Raw genomic sequence first — 12,945 nt, 5'->3', positions numbered from 1 at the left:
GATAATGATCTAGAGTGGCTGTAATAATACACAACACATACTATTTCCTTTCGTTGTTATCATTTTTCGTCACCTGAGACAAAGGTAAATATAAAATATGCGCATCTATTTGGTTATACATGGTAATTGTGTATGAGGTTGTAGAATAATGGGAAATGCTCAAAATTGCATGTGGAGTTTCTTTCAGTAGCCTGGCAAGGATGGCACACTTAAAATTTATAGGTAAGACGTTACCAGGGATCGGATTGAGCGGTGCTGCCATATACTACAAGCAACTATACGTTGTCTAAATTAGAGAAGTGGGTGTTGCTGAATGTACAGTACTACTGATAGCTATTTTAGCTTACAGAACCCACCACAACTGCGGAACGACAGCTAGTCTAGCCAGTTTTCTGAACTATGCCCCTTGATGTAACAATACATCATTACATTACATTAGCTGTGCATGGAAGCTTGTACAGGAATCATCTACAGAATCAGAGATGGTATATTGTTACTGTGCCACTTGACAATAGCCTAACTTTATACACGGTTCAAAATTGCTGTTGAGCTGCCTATTTGTGGTAAAGCTGAGCGTGATGTAAGGTTGTCTTGTGTGAATTATGTAAGTACTAAGGTGCTTAGTACTTACTATAGACATGGATGCCTATAAAGCAGGGGATATATGTGATTTCTGAGTTATGATTATGTATGCCATTCTGCTCCACAGATATCGGTATTAACCTAACGGACCCTATGTTTCGAGGAGTTTACAGAGGAAATCAAAAACACCAAGGTAGGTGTGAGTTGAACATGTATTTGGGCTACATAACACGGCCAAATGAAACATCTGATATGTGCAATATACGTTACATTTGCTAGGCTGATTGAGAAATGCTTAATTACATTCCAACATCTGTACTTCATTGTTGCCTAGTTATATACTCATAAATTGGTCAACTTTTTTATTTAAAAAAATAATAATTTGCAGGTGACTTTGATCAGATAATTGACCGTGCTGTCAAAGTTGGAGTCCAAAAGGTAAGATTTGTGTCAGTTTAATTTCATGTCAATATCATAAATATGATATCGTGTGAATAGCCTATATCAGGGCTATTCAACCCTTTTCCTGGAGAGCTACTGTCCTGTTGGTTTTCACTCTAACCCTAATCTACGGCACCTGATCCTAATAATTAACTGGTTGATACACCGACTTAGGTTAGTTACAACTGGGGTTGGAGTGAAAACCTAAAGGAGCGTAGCTCTCCAGGAACCGGGTTGGAGAACCCTGGGTCATGTTCCTTAATGCTTACAGTTCATGATCACGGGGGGAAATCTTGAAGACAGCAAGGAGGCCCTCAAATTAGCAGAGTCCAGAGGTAATGATGATGTATCAAAATGACTAGGATTAAAATTATTATTCACTCGTGTTTAATACATTTTGTCAGCGCTATCAGAGTTACAACAGTTTCGTTATGGTCATCCAATTTGTTTCTATGCACAGAGGAATTTTACAGTACGGTTGGATGTCATCCAACACGCTGCAGCGAGTTTGAACAGAGTGGACCAGATCAGTACTTCACATCACTGAGGGAGTTGGCAACATCAAACAAGGGCAAGGTGGTGGCCATTGGAGAATGTGGATTAGGTAGGTTGACAGCCATATATTGTCATCATCTCCAACTCTTAACAGTCCCTGTTATACATGTATGTTTTAGTGTTGTTTACAGTTTCAACATACTGGTACATGTACAATAAATGGGTCAAGTTAATTAGCCCACTATATGCCTCTGCTCTCAACATCACAGATTTTGACAGGTTGGAATTCTGTCCAAAAGAAACTCAAATGAAGTGAGTTACCTTTTTTTCTTTTAGAATAATGTTTCTAGACTGCACCAATACAAATAATGTACTGCACTTAACGAAAGGAAAAATGTCAATGTTAAGATTATAAGTGCATCAAACCACTTTTTCCCTGTGACAGGTATTTTGAGAAGCAGTTCGACTTGGCTGAGGAAACCAAACTGCCAATGTTCCTTCACTGCAGAAACTCACATAAGGACTTCCTTGGTATGTTTGTTGTCTCACACTTATACAACATCTGCCTCTTGATGCCATGACAATGGCTAATGTTTTATATTGTCATTTGTTTTCTTGGCAGACATCATGAAGAGAAACAGAGACAGATGTGTTGGAGGTGTGGTAAGGAAATTTCTCAATCAGATGCTATTTTGTAGTTGAGAACCATTCATGTAATGAATACATTATTTCCCCTTGACCCCTTAAAAAGTTATAAATCAGAGTGTCATTGAATGTTTTTCAAATCTACCAGGTCCATTCTTTTGATGGAACTAAAGAAGATGCTGCTGCCCTCATTGACCTGGATCTATATATTGGCATAAACGGCTGGTGAGATCATTTTGAGGTTGAGAAGTTATGGAGAATAGTGACCTGTGTAAATATTGTCTATTTCATGCCAAATCTTTGTTTTTGTTCTCTCACCATTTCAGTTCTTTGAAAACAGGAGCAAATATTGAAGCGATGAAGTCCATTCCCAGTGAAAGACTGATGATTGAGACAGGTTTGTGACTCTGCTGAGAAAAAGTGCTGATATTAATCTGTATCATTTTGCTTCAGAACATTGGGAGAATGCTAGTTTGAGTGAATGCTCTCCTCTCATTTCTAGATGCTCCATGGTGTGGGGTGAAGAACACTCATGCGGGGGCCAAGCACATCAAAACTACATTTCCCACCAAGAAGAAATGGGAGGCAGGACACTGCTTGAAGGACAGGAACGAGCCTTGCCATATCATGTATGTCAGTTGGACCCTAGGTTGAAAGGGATAGTACAAAATCTGGGGGTCTCATTAGCATATAGTATGTTACAGTGATGACCCAACTTGGACTTGTTCATTCATTCATGCTAATCTGAGCATTACCAGCTGAATTGATTAACCCTGTGATCTCATTGTGTTGTTGTTCAGGATGATATCTGACTTTTTGTAATGTGAATCGCTTTTTATCCTTTGTTCCAGACAAGTGCTTGAAATCATGGCTGCTGCAAGGAATGAGGATCCTGTGGAGATGGCAAACATCATTTACAATACCACTATGAAAGTGTTCTTTACTGGAAGCTGATTACTTTTCCAAAAATACATTTTCCCGGACCTAATTTGAAAATGCCTTTTGCCCTTAAGGAAGAGCATTTCATGCTACTCTTCAAGAGTGGTTTATGTTTACACCATCTGCCAACTGGCTCCAACTGCTCATGTTAGCACTTGCTGGTGTCAATCAGTGAAGTCCTCAGAAATGCCTTATCACTAACTTTGCATGGAGAATTTAGTTAGCATGGCCTTAAAATGCCTATTTGCTCTGTTCCATCTGACTGTGCAATCCACTGTTTCATCAGCCCAGGGAGGGACGTTATAAACTTGATCTCCACAATAAAAATAATCTAGACATTATCTCACATTTATTTTAGACTAACATTTCGTGTTCAACAGCAGAAAGCAAGGGATAAGAACATTGCCAGCCAGTATGGCAATGGAACATTTAGAAAGAACAACTGGGTAACGTCCATAGATACAGATCAAAAAGACTGAACGGCTGGGTCGTGTCTCTGGCAACCGAACCAATAGATCGAACGACCAGCCGACTTGGGTAGCAAACCTAGATTTGTATCGGGACTATCTTGTGGAAGTGTGAAATAGTATGAATTAATTAATCAAAATAACGTTTTTAGTAAAAATGTTAATCGTTATTTTAATGTGTTGTATAAAAGGGGTAATGTCCTCGAAGCCAGCCTGAACAACACCCGTGCTAATATATCCTCCAAACACCGGATTCGAGGGCATTATCACTTAAGTATAAGTATTTTAACCTTTATTTAACTAGGCAAGTCAGTTAAGAACAAATTCTTATAGACAATGACGGCCTACTGGGGAACAGTGGGTTAATTGCCTTGTTCAGGGGCGGAACCACAGATTTTTACTTTGTCAGCTCAGGGATTCGAAAGGTTACTGGCCCAACGCTCTAACCACTAGGTTACCTTTTGTATTGATGTAATAGTGTAATAAAGTATCCTATTTCCGACTACCACGTGAACGCGGCAGAAAGCACCATAAAGCCACAAATAGGAGAATGCGCCAGATATTTCGCCAGATGTCTAAATGTGAAGCATCCGGTTGGCGTTTCCACTCACTACCAAATATGGTGATGAGAGTAAGAAGCCCTGTGGCCGGCAGCGGGAAAGATGGAGCGAGATGGATTTTGGCCAACATTCTGCAGATTTTCTCATCAATAAAACATTTGATCTACATACAGTATTCTGTTTCCAAAAACTTGCAGACTTCACCCTTTGCCAAAGTTTCTGAAATGTGCGTTTAGAAGGAGCGCAAGAGCGAACTGAGTTATTGCACATGCGCACTTCACAGATTAGGCAAATATGCAAATAATTGCTACAACGCGCCAATAGAATCTCAGTAGCTGGTGCATGGCTCTGCCCATCATCTCCCTGCTTGTTCTAGCCACTATGATAAAATCACTCCCATTGGAAAAGACAGGCTCTGGTCTATCTTGGGTTAGTTATAAAAATCTTCGATGAAGCATGTCGGTACGTCACAGATTACACCTTTTCACGTCCAATACGTCACGAGGGTTTAAAATAAGTAGCAATTTCCGCGTTCTTTGCATAGCAACAGGAGGGCAGCGAATATGGCGGATTGTACGGACCCCGTTAAATAACGTGTGGGAAGTTGACACCAAAAGAAGCGAGAAGCTGGAGTTTTTAACTATTTAAACGGAGTGACCGAGTCCTCCAAGACTTACGCCCTAAATCATGGCCTCAGTTAATGTCCGAATCGGCCAACAAGCCTTGACCGTGCTGGATGTGGCATTTCGAGTCCCTTGTATCTTTATTATCGACGCCATTTTTAACTCTTACTATGATCCTGGGTCAGGATGGGCCGGAACAGCGAGCAAGATTTTAATCCGAGTAATGGGTAAGATTATTAGTAGTTTTGGACCCCTACATGCGAGTTGCTGTCACCCTCTTGACAGCTAACTAGTTACTATTGCAGACGTCAGTGTGGCTGACTCGTGTCACCTGTCAACCGCGAAGGGCCTGGACCACAGCCCAATCCTCCCAAAGCCGTTTTATTTTTGTTATTTGACCTTTATTTAACTAGGCAAATCGGTTAAGAACATATTCTTACTGACAATGACGGCCAAACCCCAACCTGGAAGACGCTGGGCCAATTCCTGGGCGCCGCATTATGGGACTCCCAATCACGGCCGGTTGTGATACAGCCTGGAATCGAACCAGGCTCTGTTGTAACGGCTCTAGCACTGAGACGCAGTGCCTTTGACCGCTGCGTCTGTGCCACTCGGGAAGCCAGTGATAACAACACGAAGACCATGTTCTTTGCAGTTGTTAGCCAGATAGGTAGCTAATAACCCTACCCCTTTACTCATGGGCTTTCTAGTACATTTAGCTAGCCAGCGTTAGGCAGGCAAGTAACGTTAGGCAGACATATGATCAACATATTGGCTATCAGACAAATCAATACCAGCCAGGTGTTGTAGGATAATTTACCTCTGGCCAAGTAGCTAGTAAGTAAGGTTATGAAGTATGGGTAAACCTGTTTTGTCAATGCAGGACAAATAACTGATGTTGTGGCCTTCATTTTGGCCTGTCAATACTGTCACAGGCAAACAAACATGTCGAGATAGTTTGCTGACCTCAGTGTGTGTTTGATCAGTTACTTTTTGGCCATACTTACTGCCCTCAAGTCCAACACTGTTTGCATGACCCTTGTCAAACAGCCTACCTACCCTGCAAGTTACCATACTACTCCCTCTCTCTGCAAACATGTCAATCGTTACACATGTTTTCAGACAGTTTTAGATACTGACGCTTGATTACACTGAACTACACTGGGGTCGGAATGCAATCATAATTACATTAAGACACAGTGGAGCCGAAGTGAGATATGGGTCTGAAAACGTACCTCCATGCAGGGAGGGGATATGCCACTGTATATCAAGTTACACTTCATCCACACTGATACATAGAGAATGTTGAAATACTGTTAGTTTTCCTGGAACACTGCCCTTTTCATCCTCATATTAGCAAACAGTAAACACTGCAGCCAATTTTGAAATGGCAGTGTCCGCCATTGTTCAACGTGACGTGCCATTTCATAATGGCTGCTAGGGCTACCTCGTATGAGGACGAAAGGGGTTTGTTTCCCAGGAAAACTAGCAGTATTTCAATATTCTCAATGCATCAGTGTGGATAAAGGTACAATTTGGAGTACAGTGGCATATCCCGTCCCTGCATTGAGGTAAGTTTTCCGACCCCAGTATAGTTCAGTGTAATCAAGCTCAACGGTAGAGTTGGTAGTTTGCCTAAAGTAAGATACTACCAAATTACTGATCCCTCTCCAGCTAAATGTAGTTCTAAACCTTATCATAAATCAAGACCTTTTGTACAGTAGATCGTCTGTTTCACTTGATGTCATGTTGACACTATGGTTTGAATTTGTTTCAGGTATCGTGGTCTCCGGTGTGGTCCTGGTGTTGTCCCAGAAGGCCCTATTCAAGTTCTACACGCTATTCTTCGCTGTGCTCCTGGGGGTGGTGGCCGTTCTTATCAACTACTACGCCATATCTCACATAGACTTCTACAGTGCCTACTACAAAGCAGCGCTGGGCTTTAGACTCGTACCACGAAACGGGCCCACCCTATGGTTGGGCATGGCCGTGGTGCAACTCCTTTTCGGCATGGGCTATGTGGTGCTGCTAAACATTCAGTCTGTGTTTGCTGCTCTTGTGGTCCTGGATGTCATGATTCCGCTGTGGGGGCTCATCATCGAGCTTCCCGTGGACGTACGGCAACTGGTAGCGGTGACCTCGGGCCTGGCTCTGGCTCTGAACACGGCTGTGTGTCTGGCCCTTAAGCTCAAGTGGTTCTACTACTCCTGCCGCTACGTCTACCTGCTGGTGCGCCACATGTACCGCATCTACGGGCTGCAGCTTCTGGTGGAGGACACCTGGAAGAGGATCCGCTTCCCGGACGTGCTGCGTGTCTTCTGGCTCACACGCATGACAGCGCAGGCCGTCATCCTAGTCTACGTAGTCAAGGTGGTGCGGCACGAGAGCGGCGAACACAGCTACCTGATGTGGGATGTCTTCTGGGACCTGTTCAGCAACCTTATCATCAGCGGCTGCGACTCTACACTGACCGTGTTGGGCATGAGTGCCGTCATCTCGTCTATCGCCCACTACCTGGGCCTCAGCATCCTGGCATTCATCGGCTCCACCGAGGAAGAGGACAAGCGGCTGGGCTTCGTGGCACCCGTTCTTTTCTTCATCCTGGCCCTGCAAACGGGCCTGAGTGGTCTGGACCCTGAGGAACGGCTGGTACGGCTCAGCCGCAACATGTGCCTTCTGCTGACTGCCATCCTGCACTTCATCCATGGCATGACGGACCCCGTGCTCATGTCGCTGAGTGCCTCGCACGTCTCCTCCTTCCGCCGCCACTTCCCGGTCCTGCTGGTGTCACTCTGCCTCTTCGTGCTGCCTGTTGTGCTCAGCTACACCCTGTGGCACCGCTACGCCCTCAACACCTGGCTGTTCGCCGTCACGGCCTTCTGCGTGGAGCTCTGCCTCAAGGTGGTGGTGTCGCTGACGGTCTACGCCCTGTTTATGGTGGATGGCTACTACAACGTGCTGTGGGAGAAGCTGGATGACCACGTCTACTGCGTGCGCTCCACGGGCAACGTCATCGAGTTTGTCTTTGGCGTCATCATGTTTGGAAACGGCGCCTACACCATGATGTTCGAGGCGGGCAGCAAGATCCGCGCCTGCATGATGTGCCTACACGCCTACTTCAACATCTACCTACAGGCCAAGAACGGCTGGAAGACCTTCATCAACCGCCGTACAGCTGTCAAGAAGATCAACTCCCTGCCGGAGGTGAAGGGTGGCCAGCTGCGCGACATCGAGGACGTCTGCGCCATATGCTACCAGGAGTTTGCCACATCGGCACGTATCACGCCGTGCCAACACTACTTCCACGCACTCTGCCTCCGTAAGTGGCTCTACATCCAGGACACGTGTCCCATGTGCCACCAGAAGGTGTACATTGAGGAGGAGGCCCGGGACAGGGTGCCCTTCAACAACAACGGCTACGTGGCGCCAGGCGGGGACCTGGGCCAGTTCGCAGAGCCCGGCGGGGCAGAGGCTGCAGCAGCCGCAGGTGGGCCTGAGCATGAGAATGAACTACTGGAGGATAATGATAGTATTGAGTATGACGAGGATGAGTGGGGGACAGAGAACGGTGAAACGCCCATAGAGGAAGACTATATTAATGATGACACAGACTCTAACGGGGACTGATCAGCCCTATAGAGATAAATATATTATATATATTTAAGTACATTTTCTCAACATCAGGGATGTCACTCATTTTCACTCTTAAGATTTGTTTCCTTTTTTGTTTGTCTTTGGGTTAGCTCCTCCAAGGGCTTGCAGAAGTGTAGCTGCTATGATGAAGTGTGCCTAGGTGGTTGGGTGTCCCAACAGGTGCAGTTCTGTGTGAGAGACCCACATTCCTTGTGTTTTGTAGGGATGCTGTTGGTCGTGTGTTTGCTGTTTTGCTGAAAGAAAGTAAGCAGGGAGCCGAGACGGTTTTCAAGAGCTCCGGCGCCAAGAAGAGGTTTAATTAAAACGTGAAGTTCTACTGTAATCACAGATATACCTCTTATTATTACTACTGGTCTCTTGTGTGACCTTGCTTAAATTGTGTACGTTATTGTACATGTAATAAAAATACACTTTCCCTTAGAAAAGAGAAGGTTGTATTCAAATGAGTGTTTTGAGAGATGCTACTTTACTCGACTTCAAGAGATGTTTGAGTCTTACCTTGGAAATGAAACCGCAACATTGCACCATGTTTTGCTTAGACCATGTGTACATTAAGAGATCTCTGCACTTCAACTCACTTGGTTGAAATAGTTTTGTTAGTGATGCTTATCTGCACTTTTGCAGTTTTTAGTTTTTAAAAGGGCAGTTCATTTTACAACTGAAATGACATTCTTTAGAAATGGCAACAGCTTCCAGAGCAACTAAAGATTACAATGTTATCTTCAATACAATAGTAATTATTATTAATCATACTGAAAGTATCACTTGTCCTCATCAGGAATTGAGAGGCATCTTATTTCATTGAAAAGCTGTGCTTTCAGTTTGTTTCAGCAATGAAGGACTTTGATTATTGGTTTAGTTGTTTGCTCTTAATGACAGGTAAAGCTGTTCATTTTGCATTTTGTATTAAAAAAAAGAATGTAAATAAAATCATCTTTAATAGTGGTTTGGTCAGTAAGTGCTCAAGAATAACTTCAAACACTGTAGTACACGCTAGTGAGTTACCTTTTCATATCAACATTACATGAGCTACATTTCCATCCAATTTGCATCAGATTTTCATGCGAATATTCTGAAATCTGCATAAAATAATGTATTTTTCATTCGAATGTTATTTTTATGTGCACGACGTCATCACGCACACACTTTTATCCTCAATAGTTTGATTTTTCGCATTTTCAGAAAAACTGTTGGGTTAACGTTATATAGAAATCAATTCGCAGCTAGGTAGGTAGGATACCTACATGAGATTATTATGGATAAAAGCAATGTTTGTATTTGTCAAACGGCAGCAAAGCATCGATCACCATGTCATCAGAATAAGACCCTCTAACGTTACATATATTGGAAAGGAGTGTCAAACTCATCCACGTGCACTTTGACCAACCTGTGAAGTTCAGAATTGATTTAATCTGTAGCCTAATAAACTGCACGGTTTCACGAGTCGTACTGTGAGGACCACACAACATATAATTGCGTGATGGTTATTATATCATTATTTGCGCATAAAGGTGTTTCCACCGCAATTTCTCGCATAATTAATTTTACAGACAGAAAAATCCCACCATGTTGAACGAACAAATTGTCTTTCGGCGTTTATAAAATTGTACCGGCATATCCTGTTTCCATGACTTTTTTCATGCGTCAGGTAATTCATCCACATGAAATGGCTGGATGGACCTGGTTACTACTGATGAACATGAATTTCATTGATAAGTACCTAGGCAGAACTTCCAGGGATTAGGGAACAACATAGTCCTGCCCACTCAACCCTGTTTACAACACACAAACCAAATGTAAACCTTATGAAACAAATGCTAAATCCTCACACACAATATATACAAAAGTATGTGGATACCTTCAAATGAGTGGGTTCGGCTACTTCAGCCACAACTGTTGCTGACAGGTGTATAACATCGAGCACACAGCCATGCAATCTCCATAGACACATATTGGCAGTATAATTGCTTTAGTGAAGAGCTAAGTTACTTTCAATGTGGCACCGTCATAGGATGCCACCTTTCCAACAAGTCAGTTTGTCTAATTTCTGTCCTGCAAGAGCTGCCCCGGTCAACTGTATGCACTGTTATTGTGAAGTGGAAACATCTAGGAGCAACAACAGCTTGGTAGGCCACCAAGCTCACAGAATGAAACCACAGAGTCCTGAAGCGCAATACGCGTTCCTTGGTTGGAACACTCACAACCAAGTTCCAAAGTGCCTCTGGAAGCAACATCAGCACAAGAACTGTTAGTCGGGAGCTTCAAGAAATGGGTTTCCATGTCGGAACAGCCGCACACAAGCCTAAGATCACCATGCGCAATGCCAAGTGTTGGCTGGAGTGGTGTAAAGCTCGCCGCCATTGGACTATGGAGCAGGAAAGACGAATCTGTTTTTGCGGATGCCAGGAGAATGCTACCTGACCCAATGCATAGTGCCAACTGTGAAGTTTGGTGGTGAAGGAACAATGGTCTAGGATGGTTTTTCATGGTTTGGGCTAGGTCTCTTAGTTCCAGTGAAGGGAAATCTTAACACCACAGCATAAAAGGACATTCTAGATTCTGTGCTTGCAACTTTGTGGCAAAAGTTTTGGGTTGGCCCTTTCCTGTTTCAGATCGGTATGAAAGAACTTGACTGGCCTGCACAGAGCCCATACTTCAACCCCATGAATTAGAACACCAACTGCGTACTACCTCACTAATGCTCTTGTGGCTGAATGGAAGCAAGTCCCTGCAGCAATGTTCCAACATCTAGTGGAAAACCTTCCCAGAAGAGTGGAGGCTGTTAAAGCAGCAAAGGGGGTACAACTCAATATTAATGCCCATCATTTTGGAATGAGATGCTCAACGAGCAGGTCTCCACATACTTTTGGTCATGTAGCGTAGATGCTTGACAATGCAGCATTTACTACACATTATTTTGCAAAACAAAGGTATTTATTATTATCATCACACGTGGATACTAATGTAATAAGAAATATAAGTATAACTAACCCTGGATAGTTAATCTGTGTCGTTTACAGTGGGAGAAAATTAAGCACAGTGGCCAGAACAGGCAAGGGTTAGGGTTAAGGTCAAAGCCAAGCACGAGTTTGCAAGATGCTATTTTCGTTAGGGAACGCCTCCTCTAAAGTGGGCGTGTTGACAAACTAAATTCGATCTGGCACTTCTAAACAACGTAATTAAAAAAAAAAACTTTGGCAAATCGTCAAGTCTATAAAACGTAGTGCATTGTGTTCGTGACATATTTACTGAGATCAGATGTTTCATCGATGAGAAATTAGCGGCCCAGTTTCAAATAGTTCCATCCTCGCCCACTATCCACGACTGGACTTTCTCTCACTACCATATTTGGCGGAGAGAACGTTCTGCTTTACCCCTTCTGTCTGTGCAGGGTTGCCATGTTTGTAGTTTAGGGCTACTTTGAAAACGATATAGTGGTGAAAATCTATTGGTCGCGGGTTGCGTGTTTTTGGGCTATTTCTAAATTGCACCGCGGCCGCCATGGCATTCTCTTAAAAATATATATTTCACTGTGACCTGCTGCTGACCGTCAGGCAGTGATTGACGCAATTACTGACGGTGAGGAAAGAGTAGAACGCGCGCACATCGTGACTACGTTTTACCATTTGTAGGTAGGCTATTTAGATCATAATTATGGGGACACCTATTTCCAAAACTTTTTCCTGCACATCAAAGAAATAATGGAGGCAAAGTAGTGGAAAACGACTTTGGGCGCATTACAGCTCGTTACATCAATATTCTAATGTAGACTTTGCCTTCAAGCGAGGTGTTTTATGCGTGCTCAGTTCTTGGGTCTCGGGGGCTCCCGGAGTAGAAATTATAAATGGAAGTTCGGGAACTCCATCGCGTGGTTCTTTTATGTGGCGAATGATACATTTGACTCTGTTGTAGCCTATTAATTTGTATACCATTGTAGGCTACCATTTGATACAATAAATATGTTGAAATACTGATATCATTTAGTCATTGCAAATCAATGTGCCACTTGTGTAGCCTACATGGGGCTGGCAAACCAATTTAAAAATAGCCTATAACTGTTGTAGCATTGTGTTATTATGCAATTATTAATGGGATTGTTTAGTTAAATACAATTGAAGTTATCTTAACTCTATCGCAATTGTTGGTCATTTGTTAGAACGCATTAGATTGACGGTAACGAGTCTGATTAGGCTACAGGTTTTATTTTTAAATATCCAAAATACTGGCTGTTGTTGACAAGCATATTCTGTTCCTAATACACTAACATCAAAAGTTTTAGAACACCTACTCATTCAAGGTTTTGATGTCGTCACTATTATTCTACAATGTAGAAAATAGTAAAAAATAAAGAAAAATCCATGAATAAGTAGGTGTTCTAAAATTTTGACCGGTAGTGTACATATTATTAATATTTAATTCTGTGATTGAAATTATGACCCCATCCTCAGTAGCCTATTCCAGCAGGCTATTGGGAAAAACAAGCACTTCTTACCTCGAAATCGCTTCACTATTCATGTTGAATAAATTAGTCTGTTAATT

The 12,945-nt window shown here is 42.9% G+C and overlaps 2 protein-coding genes across 6 annotated transcripts; both read left to right on the top strand.

Annotated features, from left to right (window-relative positions):
- Positions 1-133: 133 nt before the first annotated feature.
- On the top strand, positions 134-4,071 carry tatdn1 (TatD DNase domain containing 1). Of its 5 annotated transcripts, none has more exons than XM_064983639.1 (12): positions 134-222; positions 710-775; positions 971-1,020; positions 1,295-1,358; positions 1,484-1,627; positions 1,788-1,830; positions 1,964-2,049; positions 2,141-2,181; positions 2,312-2,388; positions 2,490-2,560; positions 2,666-2,792; positions 3,015-4,071. In XM_064983639.1, exons 1-12 carry the CDS (start codon positions 156-158, stop codon positions 3,115-3,117), a joined length of 939 nt encoding a protein of 312 aa, XP_064839711.1. In that variant the 5' UTR covers positions 134-155; the 3' UTR covers positions 3,118-4,071. The 5 variants fall into 5 exon arrangements, with proteins under 5 accessions (XP_064839711.1, XP_064839713.1, XP_064839712.1 ...); XM_064983641.1 differs by having other exon boundaries at positions 209-299; XM_064983640.1 differs by lacking the exon at positions 134-222 and adding an exon at positions 318-485.
- A 105-nt stretch (positions 4,072-4,176) lies between these two features.
- On the top strand, positions 4,177-9,351 carry LOC135552180 (E3 ubiquitin-protein ligase RNF139-like). The gene is made up of 2 exons (XM_064983638.1): positions 4,177-4,979; positions 6,530-9,351. The coding sequence occupies exons 1-2, from the start codon at positions 4,817-4,819 to the stop codon at positions 8,377-8,379; spliced, it is 2,013 nt and encodes a 670-aa protein (XP_064839710.1). The 5' UTR covers positions 4,177-4,816; the 3' UTR covers positions 8,380-9,351.
- Positions 9,352-12,945: the final 3,594 nt, after the last annotated feature.

The sequence above is a fragment of the Oncorhynchus masou genome, chromosome 13 (assembly GCF_036934945.1).
Source record: "Oncorhynchus masou masou isolate Uvic2021 chromosome 13, UVic_Omas_1.1, whole genome shotgun sequence".
Taxonomy (NCBI): domain Eukaryota; kingdom Metazoa; phylum Chordata; class Actinopteri; order Salmoniformes; family Salmonidae; genus Oncorhynchus; species Oncorhynchus masou.
The sequence above is the reverse complement of the archived record's forward strand: the minus strand, read 5'-3'. Positions and strand labels throughout refer to the sequence as shown.

Coding starts and splice junctions, on each gene's coding strand:
- tatdn1 (XM_064983639.1), top strand. CDS start 156: ATGCTCAAAATTGCATGTGGAGTTTCTTTCAGTAGCCTGGCAAGGATG. Junction 1,021..1,294: donor TCAAAGTTGGAGTCCAAAAG/GTAAGATTTGTG, acceptor TAATGCTTACAG/TTCATGATCACGGGGGGAAA. Junction 2,389..2,489: donor TATATTGGCATAAACGGCTG/GTGAGATCATTT, acceptor TCACCATTTCAG/TTCTTTGAAAACAGGAGCAA.
- LOC135552180 (XM_064983638.1), top strand. CDS start 4,817: ATGGCCTCAGTTAATGTCCGAATCGGCCAACAAGCCTTGACCGTGCTG. Junction 4,980..6,529: donor GATTTTAATCCGAGTAATGG/GTAAGATTATTA, acceptor AATTTGTTTCAG/GTATCGTGGTCTCCGGTGTG.